The sequence below is a fragment of the Trichosurus vulpecula genome, chromosome 1 (assembly GCF_011100635.1).
Source record: "Trichosurus vulpecula isolate mTriVul1 chromosome 1, mTriVul1.pri, whole genome shotgun sequence".
Lineage (NCBI taxonomy): Eukaryota > Metazoa > Chordata > Mammalia > Diprotodontia > Phalangeridae > Trichosurus > Trichosurus vulpecula.
The window spans coordinates 185990418-186014351 of record NC_050573.1 but is presented as its reverse complement, the minus strand read 5'-3'; the positions used below and the strand labels follow the sequence as shown (position 1 = coordinate 186014351).

The window sequence follows — 23934 nt, the reverse complement described above, 5'->3', positions numbered from 1 at the left end:
TGAAAATCAATGCTGAAAACTAAATATATTAAATCAATTTTTAAAAATTCCAATTCAGTAATAAATGATTCCAATGAAGAGTAAAAGAGAGAGCATGCAATGTCACTGCTCAGAGAGCTCTCTAATAATATCTCACATTAAAAGAACATGTAGGGGCAGCTAGGTGGTTGAGTGAATAAAACACCAGCCGTGGAGTCAGGAAGACCTGAGTTCAAATGTGACCTCAGACACTTACTAGCTAGTCACTTAACCCTGATAACTTCCAAATATACATTCTTGCCTTGACTCTTTTCCTCTATAAGATAGATAGTTCTGGTAAACTTCTAAAGTACTCCCAAGTAAATGCCAATTTCAATATTTGCATATTAATCTCAGTAATTTACAAGTAATAATATTTAATGATGAGCCCTCTTTGGGGTATCTCTTTAAACACTTCTAAGCAATGCTAGTGGTGAGAAAGTTTGGGTTTGTTCTGGACTTGGCAGGCTTTCCAGGTCCAAGAAGGGAAATACTTAGTGTAGAAAGTCGGATTTCAGGCATGACTCAACACAAACAAGAAAAGAAGGAGGAGTGCCTGGTTCAGACTAGGTTTAGACAAGCCCCACAACTCACTAACCTTTGTAATGATCCAATGGAGTCATAGGTCTTGAAAAGTATGAATAAGACTGTTTCACATACGGCAACAGAATTTGAGAAATAACTTATGGAGAGGAAGGTCTAAGTAAAGTGACTTAAAAAACTGTCATTCTGAAAACTAAGACAAATTTTTTTTTAAGACTGACACAGTGACATTAGTCCTATTATAACCAACCAGAATCTTGCTGATGAGAAGCCAGGTCAGTGGAACCTGAGAAAATAACACCCCTCCTGCTGAGTCTAACAGAGATTGTGTACAGTGAGTGAAGGTGGACCTGCAGGACCATTTTCCAAACTTGCTTCCAAATCCTATCAGTGTTTCAGTACTTCTGTATCATATTTTCCAAACTGTATGTGGTGATTCACTCAGAAAACTTGTTCAGCCTATTAACAGACCCGAGGTTGGTTGGAGTCACGTGCTGGCCATGAATCTGTGGCACTTGCACTTTGGTGAACTGGCTGGCCAATTTGCTAAGGCTAGAAGACTTCAATTCCCCCCACCCCACCCCCTCGGTTTTGGGGTCAACCATTCAATGAAGAAAATAAAATCGCACCTGGGTTAAATTCTTCTTGGCCGACTAAAACATTCTTGGAATTGCTTTGAAGAGTGTTTTCATACTGATTAGTCACACAACAAGGCAGTTGTTTGAAAGTGTAAATATTCTTAATATTTTTTCCTTCTAGAGTATCTGCTTACAGAGGATTCAGTTGCTGAACTACACCCTTTTTTCTTTAATAAAGTAGACGGTTTAACATCATCTCTACACTGTGGTACATATCATTTACATCTTGTAGAGCAGAACTAAAGCAAACACGAAACCTCACATGGCCATTTAATATTTTATGCTGCTTTTGGCAAGAAAAAGAATGTTAATAGTACTTTTGTGGCCTTATTAAGAGTCAGATCACTTCATCATGTTTTTTAAGTGCAGGTTCTGTTATTTCAGTATGAGAAATTTTCACAGCCTTGCTGTAAAAGTTAAACTATGAGGAGTCTGGAAGTGGGGGAGGGGGAAGCACACATAATTTTTATTATTATATAATCTGCATGATTTCATACAACCCCCCTACAAGTGACACCCTCTCTGCTTCATATAGGTAGTTAGATGGTACAGTGGATTGAGCTCTGGGCTTGGAACCAGGAAGTTAAATTCAGCTTCACACATTTACCAGCTGTGTGATTCTGGGCAAGTCACTTAACCTCTGTTTGCCTCAGTTCCTTCAGCTATAAAATGGGGCTAATAGCACCCACCTCACCATGTAATATTTATTCTCTTCCCTTCTCCCTGTGTAACTACTACAACGAACCATAAAAGCCACCAATGAATTTGGTTACATATGTCAGGGAGTGCTGTGATATAAGTTTGGTCTTTGTATAATTGTGTGGTACATAGCACTTGAAGCAATAAAAGACTATCATGCTGAAGGACTGGTTTTATCTTTCCTGTTTTATTGATAATGGACACAATGGGATTTTAACTAATGTCTGTGGGCATCACTGGCATGCCTAAAGTGTGGGTATATGCCCATATATACACATGTGTAATTTTCTCCTTATATGTAGGCACATGGTAGCCTGTTATATGGGCTACCACCAACAAATGCCTTAAGGCTTTAATTCCATAGACTGCCTATCCTTGAACAAGATGATAATTATCACCTTTGAAAAATCTACTAGGGCTACTGTGACTGGTTAAAGTGGTGTATTCAGTTCCAGAGAATCCTTGAAAATGTGAAAGCCTTTGGAGATTACTTATTCAAATTTACAAATTAGGAAACAATCTCAGAGAGACCAAGTTACTTACTCAAGTTCACACAACTAGGTGGTAGCAAAACCAGGTCTGTCACCCACAACTCCTGACCCCAAGTCCAGTGTTTTTTTCTAACACAATCCTGTCTCTCCTAAAGTAAAACTAAGTACCTGGCATACTTTGTCTTTAATGAAAACTCTCACTAGCAAAAGGTCTTGCTATTTTTTCTTGTTCTATTAAAAAACAATATATGAAATCCGTATCTTTTCCATTTCTTATAGCACAATAGTATTCTATTACCTTCATATACCGCAACTTGTTCAGCCATTCTCCAATTGATGGGCATCCTCTTGATTTCCAATTCTTTGCTACTACAGAAAGAGCTGCTATAAATATTTTTATACATATGGATCCTTTCCCCACTTGTGTGATCTCTTTGGGATACAACCCTAGAAGTCGTATTGCTGGGTCAAAGGGTATGAACATTTTTATAGCCCTTTGGGCATAGTTCCAAATTGCTCTCCAGAATGACTGGATCACTTCACAACTCCACCAGCAATGTAACAGTGTTCCAATTTTCCCGCATCCTCTCCAGAATTTATCATTTTCCTGTTTTGTCATTTAAGCCAATCTGACAGGAGAGATATGGTACCTAAGAATTGTTTTGATTTGCATTTCTCTAATCAGTAGTGATTTTGAGCATTTTTTCATATGCCTATAGATATCTTTAATTTCTTCCTCTGAAAACTGCCTGTTCATATCCTTTGACCATTTCTGAATTGGGGAATGACTTTTATTCCTATATATTTGACTCAGTTCTCTGTATATTTTAGAGATGAGGCCTTTATCAGATATACTAGTTGTAAAGATTTTATCCCAGTTTTCTGCTTCCCTCCTAATCTTTGTTGCATTGGCTTTTTTTTAAACAAAACCTTTTCAATTTAACATAATCAAAATTATCCATTTTGCATTTTGTAATGCTCTCTATCTCTTGTTGTGTCACGAATTCTTTGCTTTCCCATAAATCTGATAGACAAACTGTGCCTTGCTTTCCCAAATTGCTTATAGTATCAGCCTTTATTCCTAAATCATGAACCCATTTTGACTTTATTTTGGTATATGGTGTAAGATAAAACGTACATGACATAATGCTGAGTGAGTGGAACAGAACTAGGAAAACATTATACACAACCACAGATATATGGATTCTGTGATGACTAACCTTGATAGACTTTGCTCTTCTCAGCAATAAAGGTTCAAAGACAACCCCAAAGGACTCATGATGGAGAGAGCTATCTACATCCAGAGAAAGAGCTATGGAGTCTGAATGCAGATTGAGGCAAACTGTTGGCTCTCTTTTTTTCTTTTCTTTTTTTTTCTCTTTTTTTTTTGTTTGTTTTTTGGTTTTGTTTATTCTTTCTCCTGATTCATTCCATTGGTCATAATTCTTCTTTACAACTTGACTGTTGTGTAAATAAGTTCAATGTGAAGTTATATGTAGAAGATACATCAGATTCCATGCCATCGGGCGGAGGGGGGCGGGGAATCTGGAACTCAAAATCATGAGGAACTGAGTGTTGTAAACTAAAAATAAAAAATCTTAAAAAAAATATATAGGAATAGTCAAGATGGCAGAGTAATAGGAAGTACAGTGAGCTCCCTCCCCAAATTCCTCCAAGCAGACCTAGAAAATGCACCAGGTCAAATCCTGATTAGAAAATCCAAGAAAAAAAATCACAGAAAGTCATTTGTGCAGCCCAGGTTGCATGGGGAGACAGAGAGCTTTGTGAACACTGGGGACCGGGTCTAGCCAGGAGTACCATGGAGGAAGCATTCCAGTACCTGAGGACTGTGCCTGAAGGTAAGATATGGTCTCATCATCTGAAGGTAACCTTGTCCAGGGTGTAACAGGTATGAACTGGCAGCTCTGCTACCCATTACCCAGTCAGCTTTCCAGCTGGTTGATAGTCATTGAGTCTAGCATCTACTGTCACTGGAATAACATGATATTCATATCCACCAGAAAGCAGCAACAGGACCAGCCCAGATTTTCCCTCCAGAAAATTTAACGATATATAATAAAGAATCATATGGTTTTTTACTACCAGATATCAAATTTGGTGTCCCCGTCACTTTTTCTCTCTTAATCATGTGTACAATCTATTTTCTTCTCTCATTTTTTCTCTCCCTCAAAAGAGTTCCGGGAGCAGCCCTGGGAGTCTCCACTAACTCATTAGCAATAATGCCATTATTCTTTAAGGCTGATAAATATGTCAGTGTCAGGAAATAGCTACTTCCCCTCTTCTGCTTCCTGGTATTTCCTATCAATGAATTAATGCTTTCATCTTAGAGTTTCTCTATTCACAATTAAAACTTATGATTGTTATTTGTTTGAGGTTTATTTGTGTTTTTAAAAAGAGTAATCACAAAACATAGTATTGAAACCAATGATGCAACCTAGAAGAAAATACCCACTTGAAAACAAATCAACATGTAATTTTAGATGCTATCATAGAATAATTAGCTGTCTTAGGAATTTTACTGAGGCACATTACACCTCATATGATCAGTATATATTCTTAGATAAGTTTCAGAAATAATATTTACAAGTACGATTACTTAAAAAAATAAAAATTAAACGCAGAAATCAGGAAACATAAGTTCCCATGGAAATTGACATAATATATGTGTAACATATTAATAATGTTAATAATTACAAGTAATAATTAGTAATGTTGACTTTAATTTCATCTACAATAAAAACAAGCAAATTTACCACATATCAATGTCATATTAGAGCTTAATTTTTTATTATCTAAGATTTTATAGCATTCTACATTTTTGCATTTGATTTCTTCTTTTCTGTGCCTAAGACAATTCACAAGTGGGTATAAATTTGGAAATTTGTTTCTGAAAGTATAAAAATAAGTATTATGCATGACAAGATGGTACATAGTTGTAACAAGATAATTTAAAACTAAAACACTATACATTTTATTATACAGTATATAAGTTTATATAATATACAACTTAGTAAATCATGCCATTCAATCTCATTCTTTTACACATGAGGACACTGAGACCCAAATATGTGATTTCCTCAAGGTCATTTGAGTAGTCCTCTCCAGATCTAAATCTGCAATCTAAATCACTCCTTCCTGTAACAGCCTGTTGCTAATTATTATTTTCTTTTGGTACAATTTCCTCCCTAAGCTCCATGGATCTAAACTTGTACCTCTGTAAAATACATTGAATATAATATATTCCCTTAGGATATCTACAAATTTCGAGCACCTAAGTGAGATACATAGTATATAAAAATGAAGTGGTATTCCCTGGGTTTAATAAGAGAGCCTTCATGATTCACTGATCAGATTTCTCTTAATGTGCTCTATGGCTGCCATTTTTCCTGCTGCAAGGACTGTATGCAGTTAAAGTCACAGACTTAATTCCTAGCTCAAAATATGCTGTGGTGTGGCAATAACTGTCCCTTTCTTTTCTGAATTTTAGCTAAAAATCATTCTCCTTGCTCCTATCCCATTCATTTTATGGGGTTGGCAGAGTACTATAACTCTGCTTTCCTTGCTTTTCCACTATACAATTGATCAATAAATAAAGAAGGAAGGGAGGAAATATATAAATAAATAAAGATAAAAAGAACCTTCCTAATACCTTCAGTATTGTCTTCAAGAGGAACAGTGCTTCAAAGACTGATTGCCTACCAGAGTCACCGTAGAGATTATTGCTGTGTCATGTAAACTGTGATATTGAGTCAAGATATGCCAAAATTGTACACTTATTCTTTATTTGTACATACGGTTTGGATAAAACTTACATCTACATGAGATTTTTTAAATACAAGTAAATTCACGGATGTTGTTGTCTATATTACTGAGCTGAGAAATCCAAAATTAAAAATAGGATCTGAGCCAAACAGAGCTCACATTTTTGTCCCTAGTATTTTCTGGTGGGCGGGGAGAGGGGGATGAGAAAGAAGAAGGGTAACTTTAAAATTTTGCTTTTGTTTATTTAAGCCAGCACCTACTAGCAGGTGCAATGGATAAAGTATAAAGTACAGGCCCGGAATCAGGAAGATTTGAGTTTTAATCTATCATCAGACACTAACTAGCTCTGTAACACTGGGCAAGTCACTTAGCTCTGTTTGCCTCAGTTTCCTGAATGTTAAGTGGTGATAGTAATAGCACTTACCTCCCAGGGTTATTGTAAAATCAAATGAGATGACATGTGTAAATAACTTAGCAGTGCCTGACACAGAGTAAGCACTTAACAAATGTTTACTCCTTCCTGCCCACCATAACACACATAAGCACACACCCATGGGTATGCTGGTAAAAGTTTAACAACCAGCTCTCCAGAAGAAAATATAAATAATGTATATACAACATACTTTTAAAAATTATATTTTGCTTTTCCCGAGTTACAGGTAAAGACAATTTTTAGTATTTATTTAAAGTTTTTTTTTGAGTTCCTAATTTTCTGTCTTCCTCATCTCTTTCCCTGAGACAGTAATTTGAAATAGGCAATACATGTTCAGTCAAGCAAAACGTTACCACATTAGTCATGTTGTTAAAGAAGACACGGACCCAAAGGAAAAAAAATTAAAAAAATAGAGAAAGTGAAAAATAGTCTCCTTTGATCTGCATTTAGACTTCATCAGTTCTTTCTCTGGAGGTGAATGCAGCACACTTTTAAATTTAATATGTATCATTAATACTTTTCCCATCATTTCCTTAATTCTGGACAGTGTCAATCTTGATTTATAGCATTTCTCAATTTCTGAGTTGTAAATGCTCACATGCACGTCACTCCCATCCCTACCCCAACACCCCACTCAGTAAACTCTAGTGACTATCATCTCCGGGGTCAAATGTAAAATAATCTGTTTGGTATTCAAAGCCCTTCATAACTCAGCCCACCCCTTACGTTTTCAGTGTCTGTACCTTACAGTTACCTCTTCAGTCCAATGACACTGGACTCCTTGCACTCTCTCCAATAAGACACTCCATCTCTCAGCCCCATGTATTTTCTCTGTCTCTTTCTCATGCTTAGAATGTTCTCTCTTCTCACTACCCTTCCCTGGCTTCCTTCAAGTCCCAACTAAAATCCCAACTTCTACAGGAAGCTTTTTTTAGCCCCCTTAATTCGAGTGCTTTCCCTCTATTAATTATTTACATTTTACCCTATATAGGACTTGTTTGTACATATTTGCTTGCTTAAATTGTCCCTCTGGGCCCTTTAATTACACTGAATTTTTTGAGGACAGGTACAGTCTTTTGCCTTTCTTTGTATCCCCGGTGCTTAGCACAGTGTCTGGCACGTAGTAGGTACTTAAATGTTTATTGACTGACTGACTGCCTTTGACACATGCTGACTGTGTAACATTGGGCATGTCTCTTAACATCTCAGTGCCCTGAAGGTAATTCTCTAAGACTGAAGTTGCAGAATAGTTACTAATTTGCAGTTAGGAGACAGAGTTTTTTCAATGGAGGAACCCAACACCAATGAAAACACCCATATTACTGAAGAAACAAAACAAAACAAAACCCCACAATAAACCAAAACAAATGCCTAAAACAAATGATAACAAAACTGAATAATTCCATCCTAGCTTCCTTTCCATCTTTATTTCTCCCACTTTGCTGTTCCCAGGGATAGGAGCCTTGGCATGGAGGAAAGACTGTCTTGGTTACCTATCTCCCAGTAGACAGATAGTAAGTAGCTTGGAGTCCATTAGTTGTCTCTGTAGGGAGGGCATATACACCAGTGAGGCAGCCCAAGGGCATTAGTTTTTAAAAGAGCTGTATCAAATATGCCTCAAAGTTGAGTGACTCAGACCCAGGACTGTACTTACAAAAATGTCAAACCATGAAGTTCTCTCCATGCTGTTTTGACAGTGTCTTATGAGTAACTGTATTAGGGCCATGGTTAAGCTCTGTCCACATAGCTACAGAAAGGCTAATAATAAACCCCATGAAGCAAATTAGCATTATGGTCACGGTTATTAACAAGTAAGTGCAGAGTCGCTTTGTGGCTTTACTGTAGCTGGGCACTGTGGGAGCTTACATCTGCAAAATGGCCATGGGCCACAGAACCCAGGCCAAAGAAAGGCATCTCTTCTAATTTTTTGGCATCTGCTGTGCTGAAAAAGCCACAGGACTGTTGGCCCTGCCAATGATCTGACTTTGCTCAGTTTTCTGGGGGTAGAGACAAATACTCATAGATCCTTCTGTTATTAAAAAAATTAGTCCCTGCAGGACTTCCGAATTGTGTCTCACAAACTAGTGTGCTTCTCCCCCACTCTCATGCCATTCCCCACAGAATTTCATTGTATCTGCATTCATCCATACAGCTGGAAACGTTTAGGTTGGAGATATTGCATCTTTTATAATGCCCACCCATGAATTGTTTAAATGCTTAAAATGTCAAGTGTGTTCCTAGCTCTCTCACTCCTCCAATATAAATTGCCTCTTTTTTGGGTCTGCTTCAACAAGTAGTTGGCAGAAGTCACTATTCCCTAAGTTGAAAATGCTAGAAGTTATATAGGAAACCATCAGACTTCTGGGCCAACTGGGATCCCATCGTGAAAAGACAAGCAGTTTTGATATTTAACACCTTTTTATTATCACAGGGTATAAAGCACAGTAGGCAAGATTTATGGGTCACAAGGAGATATATAGCTTGAGGAAGGGTTGACGAACTGAGTAGCTGTGTTACATTTTTTTCTTTGTTATTTATAAACCACAGCAATCTACTAAGGATTATTCATATTGGAAAGATAGCCTGACATAACCAGTGAGCCTATACATCAGCATGAAGAATAAGAGGAAATTCATAGAAAAGATGAGATCTTTAAGTCATGTATTAATCCATGATATTACATGGTTTTGTTACTGTGACTTGTATGTCTGTCTGGCATCTTCAGTCTTGGGATTTTTTCATCAATCATTGTGAGGCAAAAAAAAATATTAGTTTCATTTCCATGAGATAAAGAAAATCTGACATTTATTGGCATCTTTTCTCTGCCCCTCCCCTCCCTGCTTCCAAGTTGAATCTCATTTGAGTTTTGAGAAAGCATATAGAAACAGTTTTCTCAGCAAAAAGGTATGTGTTTGGCACACCTTGTTACAGAGAATGATTCATGGTGTTTGTCTCAGCCTGTTTGAATTTGGAAGTAGTACCTCTAAGGTAAGAGAATAATGACCTCAATGATTCTGTTTGAAACTTTTTTAAGCCCTCTAAGGAGCAATACTTCTGTTTCTTTCCCTTTTTCCTTTTAAACAAGATTGGATTTTTCTTTTTTTAAACATTCATTCTAAATTTGCCTCGCATAATTCTATATACATTTCAGATTCTATTCATCTACTTATAAACTGTACTGGGATTTCTATCCATGGTACTTAAGCACTTGGACTAAGATCACAGAAACAAGGCAGAAAGGGATACATTCCAAGGTGCCTTAACCATGTGACTTGTAAGATTGGTGCCCCTAAATATTGTAGTACATACTGAATTATGTGGAACTTAACTGAAAAAATGGAAAACATATAGCACGTATTGAAAAATGGAAGAAAGATCCAGTTTACTGTCCTCATTTACAGATGAGGAAATGGGCTACATAAGTGTAGTGGCTTGCCTTCTATGGATTAAAATTTGTCCAGAGACTGCAATTTTTTGTTAAAAACTTTTGTCAAAATTCCTTTTATACTTATAAGCTTTAAAAAAAAAGTTAAATATCACACAATTAACAAATACCCCCATTCTTTGGAAGCTGGCTTAGATGTTATAGGATCATATATTAAGAGCTGGAAGGAAGCTTAGAAACTATCAACTTCACCATCCTCATTTTACAGATGTGAAAAATGAAGTCTGGAGACTTTAAATGACTTCCCTACACTCACCTGGGTAGGAAGTGACAGAGGAAGAAATTGAACCCAAGTTCTCTGACTCCAAAACCACTGTGCCAATACATCTTATTGAACAGATTCTTTATTAAGATTATTTTGTAAGATGTTCAGTTGTTTGTTGTTGTTGAGTTGTTTTTCATGACTCTTCATGACCCCATTTAGGGTTTTCTTGGAAGAGATACTGGAGTGATTTGTCATTTCCTTCTCCAGATCGTTTTACAGATAAGGAAACTGAAGCAAACAGGGTTACATGACTTGCCCAGGGTCACACAACTACTAAGTGTCTGAGGCCGGATTTGAACTCGGGAAGATGAGTCTTCCTTACTCCAGGCCTGGCACTCTATCCACTATGCCACCTAGCTGCCCAGTTGCTACTTCACTGTTTATTTTAGTTATTTAATTTCTCTTTCTTTGTGTTTCTGTTCTAGTAGCAGTGTCTGGGGTTCTAGTTCCTGCACTTCTACCCAGTACCATAACAGCTTTATATAATAATGACATAGATATGTTTGTCAGCACTGCTTTTTACTTGGACATTCAATCAAGCAAGCATTTATTGAGCTCCAATTATGTGCCAGGCACACTACGTTAGTCACTGAAAATAAAAAGACAAATGAAATAGTCTCTGCTCTGAAAGAGTTTACATTCTAATGAGGACAACATATACATATATAAAAAAGGTATCAAATTTATACAAAATCAATGTAAGATGATTTGGGGAGGGAAGGCACTAGCAGCTGGGGAGAGGAGAAGACAATCTGCTGAGATTATAGAGAGCGGGCAAAGAATATTATAATTTCTATGAAAACAATAAGGGAAAAAGGTACTAATTCTTGGCAGTAGATTTGGATGTGTAGGGTGAAGAAAAAAAGACTATTAAGTCAAAGATGACTTCAAACTTATAAACCTGGGAGCCTGAGAGCATGTTGGTACCATTAACTGAATAATGTTATATGGGGAAAGAACAATTTATGGTATCTAATATAAAGAACTAGAGTTCTGAGGAGAGGTTCATAGCAGTAATGATAGAGATTTGGAATTCATCTATACAGAGGCTATAAATGAAGCCATAGGAATCAATGAGATCACTAAGAGAGAGGGTATAGAAAGGGAAGAGAAAAGGGAGGGTTGTATATAGAGCCTCAAGAAACACCTACATTTAAGGGATGGGATGATTATGAGCAGCCAGCAAGAGACAGAAGAGATCAAAGATGGGAGAGGAGAAGCTCAAGAAAACAAATATGGAAGCCAAGAAAATGAAATCGTCAAAAAAAGAGGTAGTCCGCAGCTTCACATATAACAAGGAAGTCAAGGAGACAGTATAAAAAGGCCTTTGGATTTGGCAGCAATGCAGTGCTAGGTGACCTTGGGGAAGGCTGATTCACTAGATTTCTGTGGAAGGAAGCCAGATTGCTAGAGTGAGTGGGTAGTAAGAACCTGGAGGCTGCAAGTATATGGTATCCTTTGTAGGAGTTTGTGAGTGAAGTGGGCAGAAAGTCATAAAAGTATAGTTTGAGTAAGTAGCAGTTGAAGGTAAGGTTTTGTTTCAGGGTTTTTTTGGGGGGCCGGGTTAGATTAGAGGAACACAAACTATTCGTACCTTGGGAAGTAGCTTGTGGAGAGATTGAAGATGTATGAGTGGGACATAATTGATGGAGCCAGGTTATGAAGGAAGTAAGAAGGGATAGGACTAAAAGTGCAGGTAGAAAAGACACCTCTTCCTCTTTGACTAGGAGAGAGTGTCTGCATATGACTACTTGAGAGCCAAATCTAGCTCACCTCCTGTTTTTTAATAAGGTCAGAAAGCTAAGAATGCTGTTTGTTTTTTTTAATACAAAGAAACTTTATTTAAAAATGTAAAAACCATTATTAGCTGGCAGGTCATACAAAAACAGAGGGCAAGCCACAGTTTGCAAGTTTGTCTAACCTTATCTTAGACTAGAAGGATGGAAAGAATGTTTTTTCAACAAACATTTATTGACTACCTAGTGTGTGCACTAATGCTAAATGCTGGGAGAGATACAAAGTTTATACAATTATCCCTTCCACATCATGACTTTCCCCATCGCAATTTTGACAATTCCGGTTGGCATAAGAAATTAAATGGGAATTTGGGGAGAGCTTTGCGGAAGCCACAGACAAACCATAAAGGCCAGCACATGACACAGAGCCTACAACCAAATACTTAACTCAAATTTTACAATAAGGCAAACACCTGTAAACACCCCATAAAAGAAAAAAGAAGAAAAGTCAGACTTTTCTGGTACAAAGGGAGGGCCATATGTATACCATGTCCCTAACCCCCTCAGTGTGGAAGGGATAGCTATATAACATATAAACAGTCCCTGGCCACGTTGATGTACAATCTAGTGAAAGAACATGACATTAATGAAGACAAATAGAATATACATATTAAGTACATGTATTAGAGAGTTCTGGAGTGCTGAGTAATACCTATGGAGAAAGGTCCATATCAACAAGAGTTGGCTTGGTGAGGGTTTAGAGAAGGCGTCCTTCAATAGGTTGCATTTGGGTTGAGCTTGAAGTTGGCTAGAAGTTCAGCAGTTGAAAAGGATGAGGAACGATATTTCCAGGCATAGAAAACTGTATGAACACAGTTATGCCAGTGAGAAAATGTAGTAATTGTTAACAGAAGAGAAAGTAGTACAGTTTAATTAAAGCAGAGAGTATATACAGTAAGATAATAATATGAGACAAGGCTGGAAACTTAGGGTGAATAATAGAGAGCCTTGAATGCTAGGCAAAGGAATTTGAACTTCTTTTGGCAGGGAAAAGGAAACCACATACAATTTTTTGCTGAGGAAAAAAAAACAGCGTGATCTATACTTAAAACATTATTCTGGGATCAGTATAAAGGATAGTAGAAGTGGGCGGTGAAATAAAACTATTATGATAGTCTAGGTGGGTACTAATGTGGGTCTGATCTCAAAACGGAGGTTCTGGGAAGAACTCACCAATCAGAAGAGGAAACTGTAGGGGTGAAGAGATATTCCAGGATGATAAGCCTCCTGGAGATAGCATGGAAGAGAATTCTGGAGGGTCAGGCAGGGAGCTGAGAAAAGAGAAGAGGGGGAAACAGTATGTTCCACTTTTGACACGTTGGGTTTAAAGTACTGGTGGAAAATACAGGTATAGATGTCCTATGGGTAACTTGAGATGTAGACATGGAGCTTAGAAATTATATAGTTTGGTTCAAGGCAGAGATGTAGAAATGGTAGTTAGCTACACAGAAGTGATGGGGTGGAAATGAACGAGACTGCCAAAAAGAGAAAATATAGGCAACGGATGAGGACATGAAAATGATTAAATGATTAGATCAGGAGTGGGCAAACTACAGCCCACCTCATGGGCCAAATACTGCAGCAACTAAGAATAGTTTGCCAATCCCTGGATTTAAGTAGATTTGAAAGAATTGATGTTGGATGGCTCTAATCCTCTCAGGAATAAAGAAAGTTTTTTATTGTTTCCTATAAAGACAGTATCCTAAATTGTTTAATAAAACATGAAACAAAGATATATATTTTCTTAAATGAACTTGTCAAATGAATTCATACTCAGCCTTGAACTACTCCACTACCTGTTCCTATAATTATTTTCCTGTATACTGTCATGGGCAAGCCTTCTAGCAAATATTACCTCTGATACAGAAGAATGTCTTCTGCAAAAGAAAGAACCATCTTCTATTTGTATAACAGTTTATGCAATCATTAATATAAACTCTATAGATTCATCCATGCTATTTAGTCGTATCTCTGTTTCACCATGCCAACATGTTACTGTAGACGTGCATTAACAAATGGTAGATTATTCCCATGTTGACATATCTGCTCTCGGTCTGATGATTTATTTATTTAGCTAAATCTGTTGTACTCTTCTGCAGTACTTTGTATTTCACAATGGTGTTAAAAATCTATGGCCATCCTTGGAAAAAATGTAAGCTCAAGCAAAGTTGATCTCTTTGTTAGCCTCAACAATAAAAAATACATATTCTAGTAGACTGTTGAGGGCAGAAGTTTTCAAATATACAGTACATTCTTTGGGTTGAAAGTAAATCAATCAATGACCATTTATTAAGAACCTATGGGGCAGCTAGGTGGTACAGTGAGTAGAGCACTGGCCCTGACGTCAGGAGGACCTGAGTTCAAGTTCGGCCTCAGACACTTGACACGTACTAGCTGTGTGACTTTGGGCAAGTCACTTAACCCCAATTGCCCTGCCCCCCTCCAAAAAAGAACTTACTGTATGACAGTCACCGTGCAAGGTAATGTGGATATAAACACAAAAATAAGAGTCTTGACCCTCAAGCAACTTCCATTCTGTCTAAGGACATATGTACACACATGAATATGTACAAAATAAATGCAAGATAATTTTGTAGGGGAGGCACTAGCAGCTGTGGAGATCAGAAAAAGCCTCATGTTGGAGGTGGCATTTGGAGTGGGGACAAAAATATAATGAGCAATGGATGGGAGCTGAAAAGTAGGAAATTTATACTTGATGTAAGGAAAAACTTCCCAGCAATTAGAGCTATCTTAAAGCATTATGGACTACTTTGGGATTTCATGATTTGCACTGATGTAATAGTACCTGGAGAATGTTAGTGTTAAAAGAATAGTGTTCTGTGGCAGCAGACAGCTTGGAATTATTGAGCTGATGCAACATTTCCTAAATGTGATTTCCTTTTCAATTTGGGACCCAGCTCAATGTCCATCTACTGTAACTCCTTTCCTATGTTTATATACATAACTGACAAATGAACTCAAGGGATTGCCAATCCAACTGCATGTTGTCATTTGGATAATAAACATTTCCACTTTGTTTTTCTGATGAGGATGATTTCTTTTGCATTAACCATAGATCTCATTGAGAAGGTGCTGTATTGATTGATCCATTAATTAGACTATGGTATACAAATTATAAGTTACTATTTATTCATTAAGACATACTTTTTTTCAGCAGCTTTTTGATGTTAACTAGCTCATATTCCTGTATGTATTTGAAATGAAGAAAATTTCATGTTTAAATCAATCTCAGATTTAGACTTCTCATTGATTCAGTCATGTCTTTATAAATAAATCTAAATTTATGCGGCTTAATTGTTTTAATACTCATTCTTAGCTTATTAATTTATATCAAAATGCAGAGGGCACAGTGCTGCTGGTTTGGCATACAAATTTCTCTGTTCAAAAATAAGAACTATAATAATTATTTAGGGTTTTTATTTAAATATCTTTCCATTATTTTTATCTTAGCCTGAGAGACTATCACTGTCAGTTCCCATCATTCAAGAAGCATCACAAGTTATTTGCTTTTGACAAAACTTCAAACATCTCAGAAGAAAAAAAGTATCCTCTCATTCTAACCTACTTAAGCATCAAGACTGGGTACTAGTCATGATTTGATACAGAAATATGTATCAGTACTTGATTGCATTATTAATTCAGGTCATTTCTGTAACACCCTTCCTCTGTGTGCCTCTTTTACTGATTTAAGCAACTCATTTCCTCATCAGTCCTCTGGAATAATTTGTGGTCATCGATTTGATCATAATTCTTACACCTTTCAGAGTTATTTGTTGTTACAGTGTTGTTATTGTATAAATTGTTCTTCTGGTTCTGTTCCTTTTATTCTTCATCAGTTTGTAAAAATCCTTGAAGTTATTCATTTGTGTAACATTGATGTTACAGTATAAATTATTCTTTTGTTTCTGCGCACTTTACTCTGCATCAGTTCGTATGTCTTTCCACACCTCTTTGGAATCATTTATTTCCTCATTTCTTAAACCACTGTAGCACTCCACATTCATAAATACCACAGCTTATTCAGTCATTCATCACTGATGGGCACCCCCTCGGTTTCTAGTTTTTTGCCACTATGAAATGAGTTGCTATAAATATTCTTGTACATAAAAGATCTTTTCCTTTTTCTTTGATCTCTTTGGAGTATCATTCTAAATTGCTTTTTCAGAATGGTTGTACCCCTTAACAGGTCCATTAACAAACAGTGCATCATTGTGCCTATTTTCCCACAGCCCTTCTAACATTCAGTCAGTGAGTAAACATTTATTAAGTGCTTCCTATGTGACAGGCCTTTATCATTTTCCTTCTTTGTCATCTTTGCCACATTGGTAAGTGTAAAGCAGAACCTCAGAATGCTTCAATTTGCATTTTTTAATTAGTAGTTATTTATAGCACTTGTTTTCAATATGGCTATATAAAGCCTGAGTTTCTTTCCTTGAGAGCTGACTGTTCACATTCTTAAACCATTTGTCAATTGGAGAATATCTTTTATTCTTATAAATTTGAATCAATTCTCTATATTTCTTGTAAGTGAGAGCTTTAGTACAGAAACTTATTGCAAAGATATTTCCCCAGTTGTTTCCCTTTTAATTATAGCTTTATGTGACTTGGTTGTACAAAAACGTCTTAATTTTATATAATCAAAATTATCCATTTTATCTCCTGTGATCCTCTCCATCCTTTATTTGGTCATGAACTTTTTTCCTATCTGTATCGTCTACTGGAAGCTGTTCCCAACTCTTCCCTCCCTTAATTATTTCCTATTTATCATATATATTGCTTGTTTGTGCATATATGTTTGCTTATTGTCTCTTCCATTAGATTGTGATACCCTTGAGGGCAGAGATTGTCTTTGGCCTCTTTTTGTATCCCCAGCACTTAGCACAGTGCCTAGCACATAGTAGGAACTTAATAAATGTTTATTAACTTTCTCATTGACTGATGGACACTAATGAAATTACAAGTTATTGAAGCAACTGTTTTCCTCAAAGGTGCAATCTTAGCAGATATATGTATTGTTGATGTCTCCCTACCCGCCCCCCCCCAAACCCTTCCGTCACAACTCTGGCCTATTTTTATTATGTAGCTAGGTAGCACAGTGGATGGAGCACTCCTCTTGGAGTCAGGAAAGCCTGGGTTTGAATCCTGTCTCAGATACTAACTATATGACTTAATATCTGTCTGCCTCAGTTATGTCATCTGTACAATGGGGATAGTAATAGCACCTGCCTCAGAGGGTTGTTGTGAGGCTCAAATGAGATTATATACACATAGCCCTTCATCGGGTATCCCAAGATTTTTGTGATGCCTTTTATAAATGCTAGCTGTTATTAATGTATCAGGAGGTTGTCATCCTGTTGCTCGAACCACCCTGGTATTCATAGCCTTTTGTATAGTCTTACCACTATATTGCCTCTGGTTCTTTCCCCTTTAATCCTTACCCCAAAACTCAGCACCTTTCTCGTCACGATTGTGAATTTCCACAAGGTAAATAACTTACTGATGGATAATGCTACCCTACCTTCCTCATTCCTTCATCTCTTCCTCTTGAACAAGGAAGATCCTTGCATTGCTATATTCTAGATATTAGTGTTATCTTAACAAATCTCAATGATGACCATGAAGTCATATTTGTGGCTCCCAAGTTAAACATTTCTAGTTCACTTATTAGTTATGGTCATCCTTTGGTTTACATATATCAGAAACACTATAATTTTTTCTCCTTTTGCCAATAATTAGCCCCAGGGGATCACTGAGCACTTCTACTGCTATTCTTCCTGTCAGCCTTTCTGCGTTGACATTCCCATGACTTTTCTTGCACATATATTTCACATTGTTCAAAAGTAGTGTTTTTTCTTTGTAGTCTGAAATGCTTTCACTCTGCTGTATATAGAACATTGATCATGTTTTCAGGGAGTTGATTGTTAACTAATTGCCTAATCTTCTTTTTGACAGGTCAAGAAGTAGTTTTCAAATGCCTTGGAGAAGGAATTCTTGAAAAAGCCTTTCAGGGATACAATGCTTGTATTTTTGCCTATGGGCAGACAGGTAAGAATTTTCATTTTGTAATCCAGTATATTAAGTATTTAGTTTCAACAATGTATATGTAAAAAATACAGCTTCATCATCAGCTAATTCTACAAATCAGAGCTTAATTTATTATTTTGTTGATTAGCTAGATTTAAGAAAATGATGGAGAAAATATTAATAATGAAGATTAAATTCCAAAGTGTTTCTAGACTCAAGTAAATGATGGAGAAAATGTCAACAATGCAGATTAAACTTGAAAGTGTGTTGCAAATACACTTTTTTCTTAGAGAACCAGTTGTTAAACATTTACCCACATACACTCCTGACTGGAAGGGATCTCAGATGTCATCTTGCCCAATACCTTCATTTTACAGATGAAGAAATTTAGGTCCACAAAGTACTCTAGAAAGGTGAACTATTATTACTATTCACTCAAATGGATCTGTGACGTGGGTCTTCCTTCCAATGGTACAGATTGCAACCAATCCATATCTCATTCTGTGCTACCCTTGTCCATGCCCTTCCATAGATCCTCTCACAGGGAGTTCATATCATATATTGGAGGCCTTCCTCAAGCTCTTGACATTGTGTGAACACCAGTAGAGCTTGTGTGATGTCCATGGGTATCCCTTGCTCTGGCAATGTGGTTGTTCCACCTCTTTTTCCAACCATCCAGCTCTATTGATAATTTTTATGCTGCTCTTCTGCAAAATTCCCCATTATCATTGCTGACAAAAAATGTATTTTGCTCTACACATCTTGCCACTTTTCCTTTTAGTTCAGTTACACAGATGGTTAAATATAATCAAATCCTGATTATTTGTACACAAATTAACCCGGTTGGGAATTATTTAACTCCAGATTGGGAGCCATCCCTGTCTGCTTGGAGTGATGGTTGATGGTGAGGGCCTTGTTGATGGTACAGTCCTCTTTTTTCTGTCTTGTATTTGTTTTCAAACATCCCTTTTTCCCAACAGCATCTCTCCTGGATGTTTAAAATTGTTGTCCCAATATGTATTATTATACAGATAACCAAGATCTTATTGTAAAGGAAAGCATTTTAAATAAGCATTTTCTAAAAACCATTTTAGGATCATAGATCTACAGCAGGAAAGAGCTGAGGTCATCTAGTCCAACCCTCTCATTTTACATATGAGGAAACTGAGGCCCAGAGAAGTTGAGTGATTTTCCTAAGGTCACAGTGGTAGTAAGTTACAGAATCAGGATTTGAACTCAGGTCCTATTACTCCAAGTTCCATACTCTTTCCATCGTACCATGATGCTCCCCTTGACTTGTAATGGAAAGGAGACTATATAGGAGGAATCAGGAAACCTGAATTCTAGTTTTGTCTCCACCATTAACTATATGTTTGGCCATGAGTTCTTAATAACTAATTAAATGCTTTATCTAAATAATTTAACATATATGCATCTATGAAATGGGGTAATTATATATTCCCTTCCTATCTCACATATTTTAAAGATCCAATGAAATAAAGGATGTCAAGTCAACAACCATTTATTAAGCACCAACTCAATGCCAGGCTACATGCTAAGCTTTGGGAGTACAAAAAGAGGCAAAAAACAGTTTCTGCCCTCAAGAAGCTCACAACCTAATGGGGAAGACAACAAACAAATAAGTACATAAGCTACATGCAAGATAAACTGCACATAATCATAAATCACATAAAAAAGAAGGAATTAGTCTTAAGGGAATTGGGGGAGGCTTCTTTTGGAAGGTGGGATTTTAGCTAGGACTTGACGGAAGCCAGGAAATGGAGATGAGGAAGGGGGAAATTTCAGACACAAAGGATCACCGGTAAAAACACAGAGTTGGAAAACACTTTTAAATGCACATAGCACTTTTCCATCCAAAAAAGATGTTTGATCAATGTCTGATTAATGTTTAGGAACAGAAATCTGCGCTAATTAGGCTAAAATTCTTAGCCCTGAAAGAAACTGGCCAGACCCAAAAGGTCTGTGGGCAGCTGATAGATTATAATAAAATTGAGAATGTGACCCTCTGTCATCTTTTAGACATTTGATTCATCATCTAATATTGAGTATGAAAACAATTGATGAGAGAGCCAGTAAAATGTTTTGAGGGTACTAAGAAGTTTCTGACTCTATCTTTAAGGCTGTATACAAAATCTTGAAACCCTAATTTAAATCTTTCTGTTATTCAGTCATTTCAGTTGTGTCGGACTCTTCGTAACCCCCTTTGGGGTTTTCTTGGCAAAGATACTGGAGTGGTTTGCCATTTCCTTCTCCAATTCATTTTACAAATGAGGAAATTGATGAAAACAGAGTTAGGTAACTTGCCTAGGATCACATAGCTAGTGTCTGAGACCAGATTTGAACTCAGGAAGATGAGTTTCCTGACTTCAGGCCTGGTACTCTATCCACTGCACCTCCTAGCTGCCCCAGTTTAAAACTGTAAGATATAAAATTTATGATAGTCAGTAAACATTCGTTAAGTGCCAAAAACTGTGCTAAACACCAGTCCAGTGATATAAAGAAAGGAGAGGTACAGTCCTTACCCTCCATGGGCTCATAGTAAGGGAGAGTAGAATGCAGAGTCTTCCTTCATTATCCAAATACATAGAGAATTATAAAGTACTCAAGCACTGTTCTGGCAGGGAATTGCTTACTAGTTCATTGTTTGCCCTTTTAAACTAAGCATGTTATACTTTTTTGGTCTTTCTGTAAATCTGTTTTATAAAATAATCAGGAAACATCCAATTTGTGATTTACAGAAATATTATAGCCATTTTATAGCCTGTTAAATGCTACAAGTTTCTGTCCCTGGTTCCTTACATCCATCCTAATTATTTTTTTTCCCCAAAAGAAAAGTAGAAAACTGCTTCCCTAGAGTGGAGTGAATACTAGTCCACCAATTCACAAGCATTTGTCAAGCACCTAGTCTATGCTAGGCTCTGTGCTCTGCACTGGGGATATCCAAAGGCAAAAATAAAATAGCCTTTGCCTCAAAAAGATTATATTCTATCAAGAGAAATAGCATGTTCTCATATAAGTATATTCAGCATATATACAAAGTAACCTAAGGCAATTTGGGGGAGGGGTAAGCAGGAGGCAAAAACAGATAGGTGAAATGGGAAAGGCCTCAAATAGGATGTGGTGTTTGAGGTGAGCTTTGAAGGAAACTAGCTTATGCAAAAGCATGGAGATGACAAATTGTCAGCCAATTTGGCATGGAGAAGAGTAATAAAATATATTTATTATATACATTGGATTTCTGAGGAATGTGCCATTTTGTTCCCTAAGAATGAAAATCATATATTAAAAATACCCACACTAACACATATAGAACATATGAGTACATTTAGAATATTCATATTATTCATTTTTCTCTTCTCCATCTTTACCTCTCTCTTTCTCTGATTGCTTCTCTCTAGGTTCAGGAAAATCCTTCTCAATGATGGGCAATGCTGAGCAGCTGGGCTTAATTCCACGGCTTTGTTGTGCTTTATTTCAAAGGATCTCTTTGGAGCAAAATGAATCACAGATCTTTAAAGTTGAAGTGTCATACATGGAAATCTATAATGAGAAAGTTCGGGATCTTTTAGACCCCAAAGGGTGAGTCACTGGTTGAAATTAGACATTTTAAAATCTTGTGATAGAGGTAATATATTAAAATAAATTTGGTGTTAAAAAAAAAGCTTTAAGATAGTTTAAGCTATATATCACAACTCTGGGATCTGTTATTTTGATTTTGATACTATATGATTATAACTATTTCTTGTCTCTGCCACATACCAACCTCCAAGGCACTCTTTTACCATTGTCGATGACTTGATCCCATAGTTTACAGTCTTCTTCCTTCCTGATTCCTGCCACCCTCCTTGTCTATTCCAATATTCATTTTTACAGCCCTTCTGACACTCTGGTCTCATCGTTCCTTACCTCCTCTGACTTCTACATGTACTCTGACATTCAGTAGGGTGGTCACTTCTTCAGCGCCTCCCAGCCAAACATAAGTATTTGTTTCCTGACCTATTTCTACTTCTTCTTTCCTCTATGTATCTCTCATGCCTGGAAAAAAAATAAAATCTTAACTCCCTTCCCATCTTCCCTTTTTGAAATCTTTCCTTTCCTTAAAGATCTACTTCAGGTGCCTACCTCCTTCATGAAGCCTTTCTTGATTTCCACAAACTAGACAGTGATTCCTCCTTTCATCTCTTATCCCATTTTATTTGAACTCTCTAAAGCACATAGCATATTTCAACTTGTAATAAAATTATTTGTGTACATGTCTTAATTCCCCTGCTATAGTGTGAACTGAAGATAAGAATAGCATCATGTTTCATCGTTGCATCTCTGCATGTAGTAAAGTGCCTTTCACTCATGAAGTATTGAATGAGTGTTTATTCAGCTAATTTATTGAGATATCATAGGCTGCTGAAAACTCATCAATGCCCAGTAGGTTTACATTAGATTGCCTACATGCCACTTGTTGAGAATTTTAATGTCCCAAGCGTCACAACAACCACCACTTTTTTTTTGAATTGACTATAATCAAAGAACTCTCTTCTTGGAGAGTCATCTGAAATGGAACTCTGGGCCTTGCATTAAAATAGAAAATAGTTCTGCTTGCTGAGGGTATCAATGGAGAAATTGAACTTGCATAATCTAGGTAGTTCTCTTACTATGTTGTGAAGAACAGATTCTTTTTTATGTTAGAAATAAACCATATTTCTTTATCATCATTTACTTTTAACAGTGAAGATTGCATTGTGCTAGACATAAAAACAAAAGCTCTTGGACGATATTGGTGATATACAATCACAATCATGGATAACAGTGAAATTGAGCAGCCGCTGGAAAAGTTTAGACTTACTTTTATAAGTTCTATGGATTGATGCCAAAAGTCACATAAGTCTAGACTGAAAATTGGATATGGTTGCTATTAAGACAATTCTCTGTAAGATGAGTATAACTCTTCTTCTTTGTGAAAATATTATAAATGACATAGCATCTCATTGAAGCCTAAAATTGTTTAATTTTCAAGTTATTCTCACATGCTCAGAAATGGTTTATAGATTTGAAAAGTGATAAAGAGCAGATGCCGTGAAAAAGAAAACACAGTATAGCTGATAAGTTTCTGCCCTTTCCTTTAAGTCTTAACTCTCTATTGACTTGCTGTTGAAAAAGCTCAATAAATCGGCCTTGCAACCTCAAAATTTACTTGATTAATCCTCATTGGAACTAATTTTATATTTGGTTATATACCAACTTTCTGTATCCCACCAAAGTACTGTTTCATCATATGCCCAATGTCTGTTCAACCCATGTGAATTCAGCTGGATCTGCTGACCCAGAGTGATGGCCGCCCATTGGCCAGAGGCCTATGAGGACTGAGAATGGGTTTAACCCCTTGCTCAGCATTTTGTATTCCCCATTGTAGCAACTGGATTGTAAGGGAGGAATTTCCTCTTTAAGTTAGGTTCTCTTCAAATAATAAAGTAATAGCATTTCTAGTCAATTTTTTTAAAAATGGTGAAGGCACTAAGACTAAAAAGACATTAAACATATCTGGAAGATAAAAATCATGAACAGGTGTCATCGCAGGCAACACATTTCAAGAAAAAGTTTTTTGCCTCTATTTGCTGTTTAAAGCTAACCTCGAAGAAGATTAGGCTTCTAATGAAAAGGAATTAAAAGACAGCAAAATTAAGGGATTTTCAAGGATAATTTTGATTGTAAATAATTTCACCTTTCACCCTGACTTTAGAGCCCCATTCCTTTATTAGGTTT

The 23934-nt window shown here is 36.7% G+C and overlaps 1 protein-coding gene across 5 annotated transcripts in view; it reads left to right on the top strand.

The window, feature by feature from the left end:
• Positions 1 to 23934, top strand: part of KIF13A (kinesin family member 13A) — a 248055-nt gene that overhangs the window by 121374 nt on the left and 102747 nt on the right. For all 5 annotated transcript variants that reach the window (XM_036753212.1, XM_036753188.1, XM_036753205.1 and 2 more), the window contains exons 5-6: positions 18085 to 18177; positions 21576 to 21756. In XM_036753212.1, the coding sequence (XP_036609107.1) occupies positions 18085 to 18177; positions 21576 to 21756 (274 nt within the window). The remainder of the gene's footprint in view (positions 1 to 18084; positions 18178 to 21575; positions 21757 to 23934) is intronic.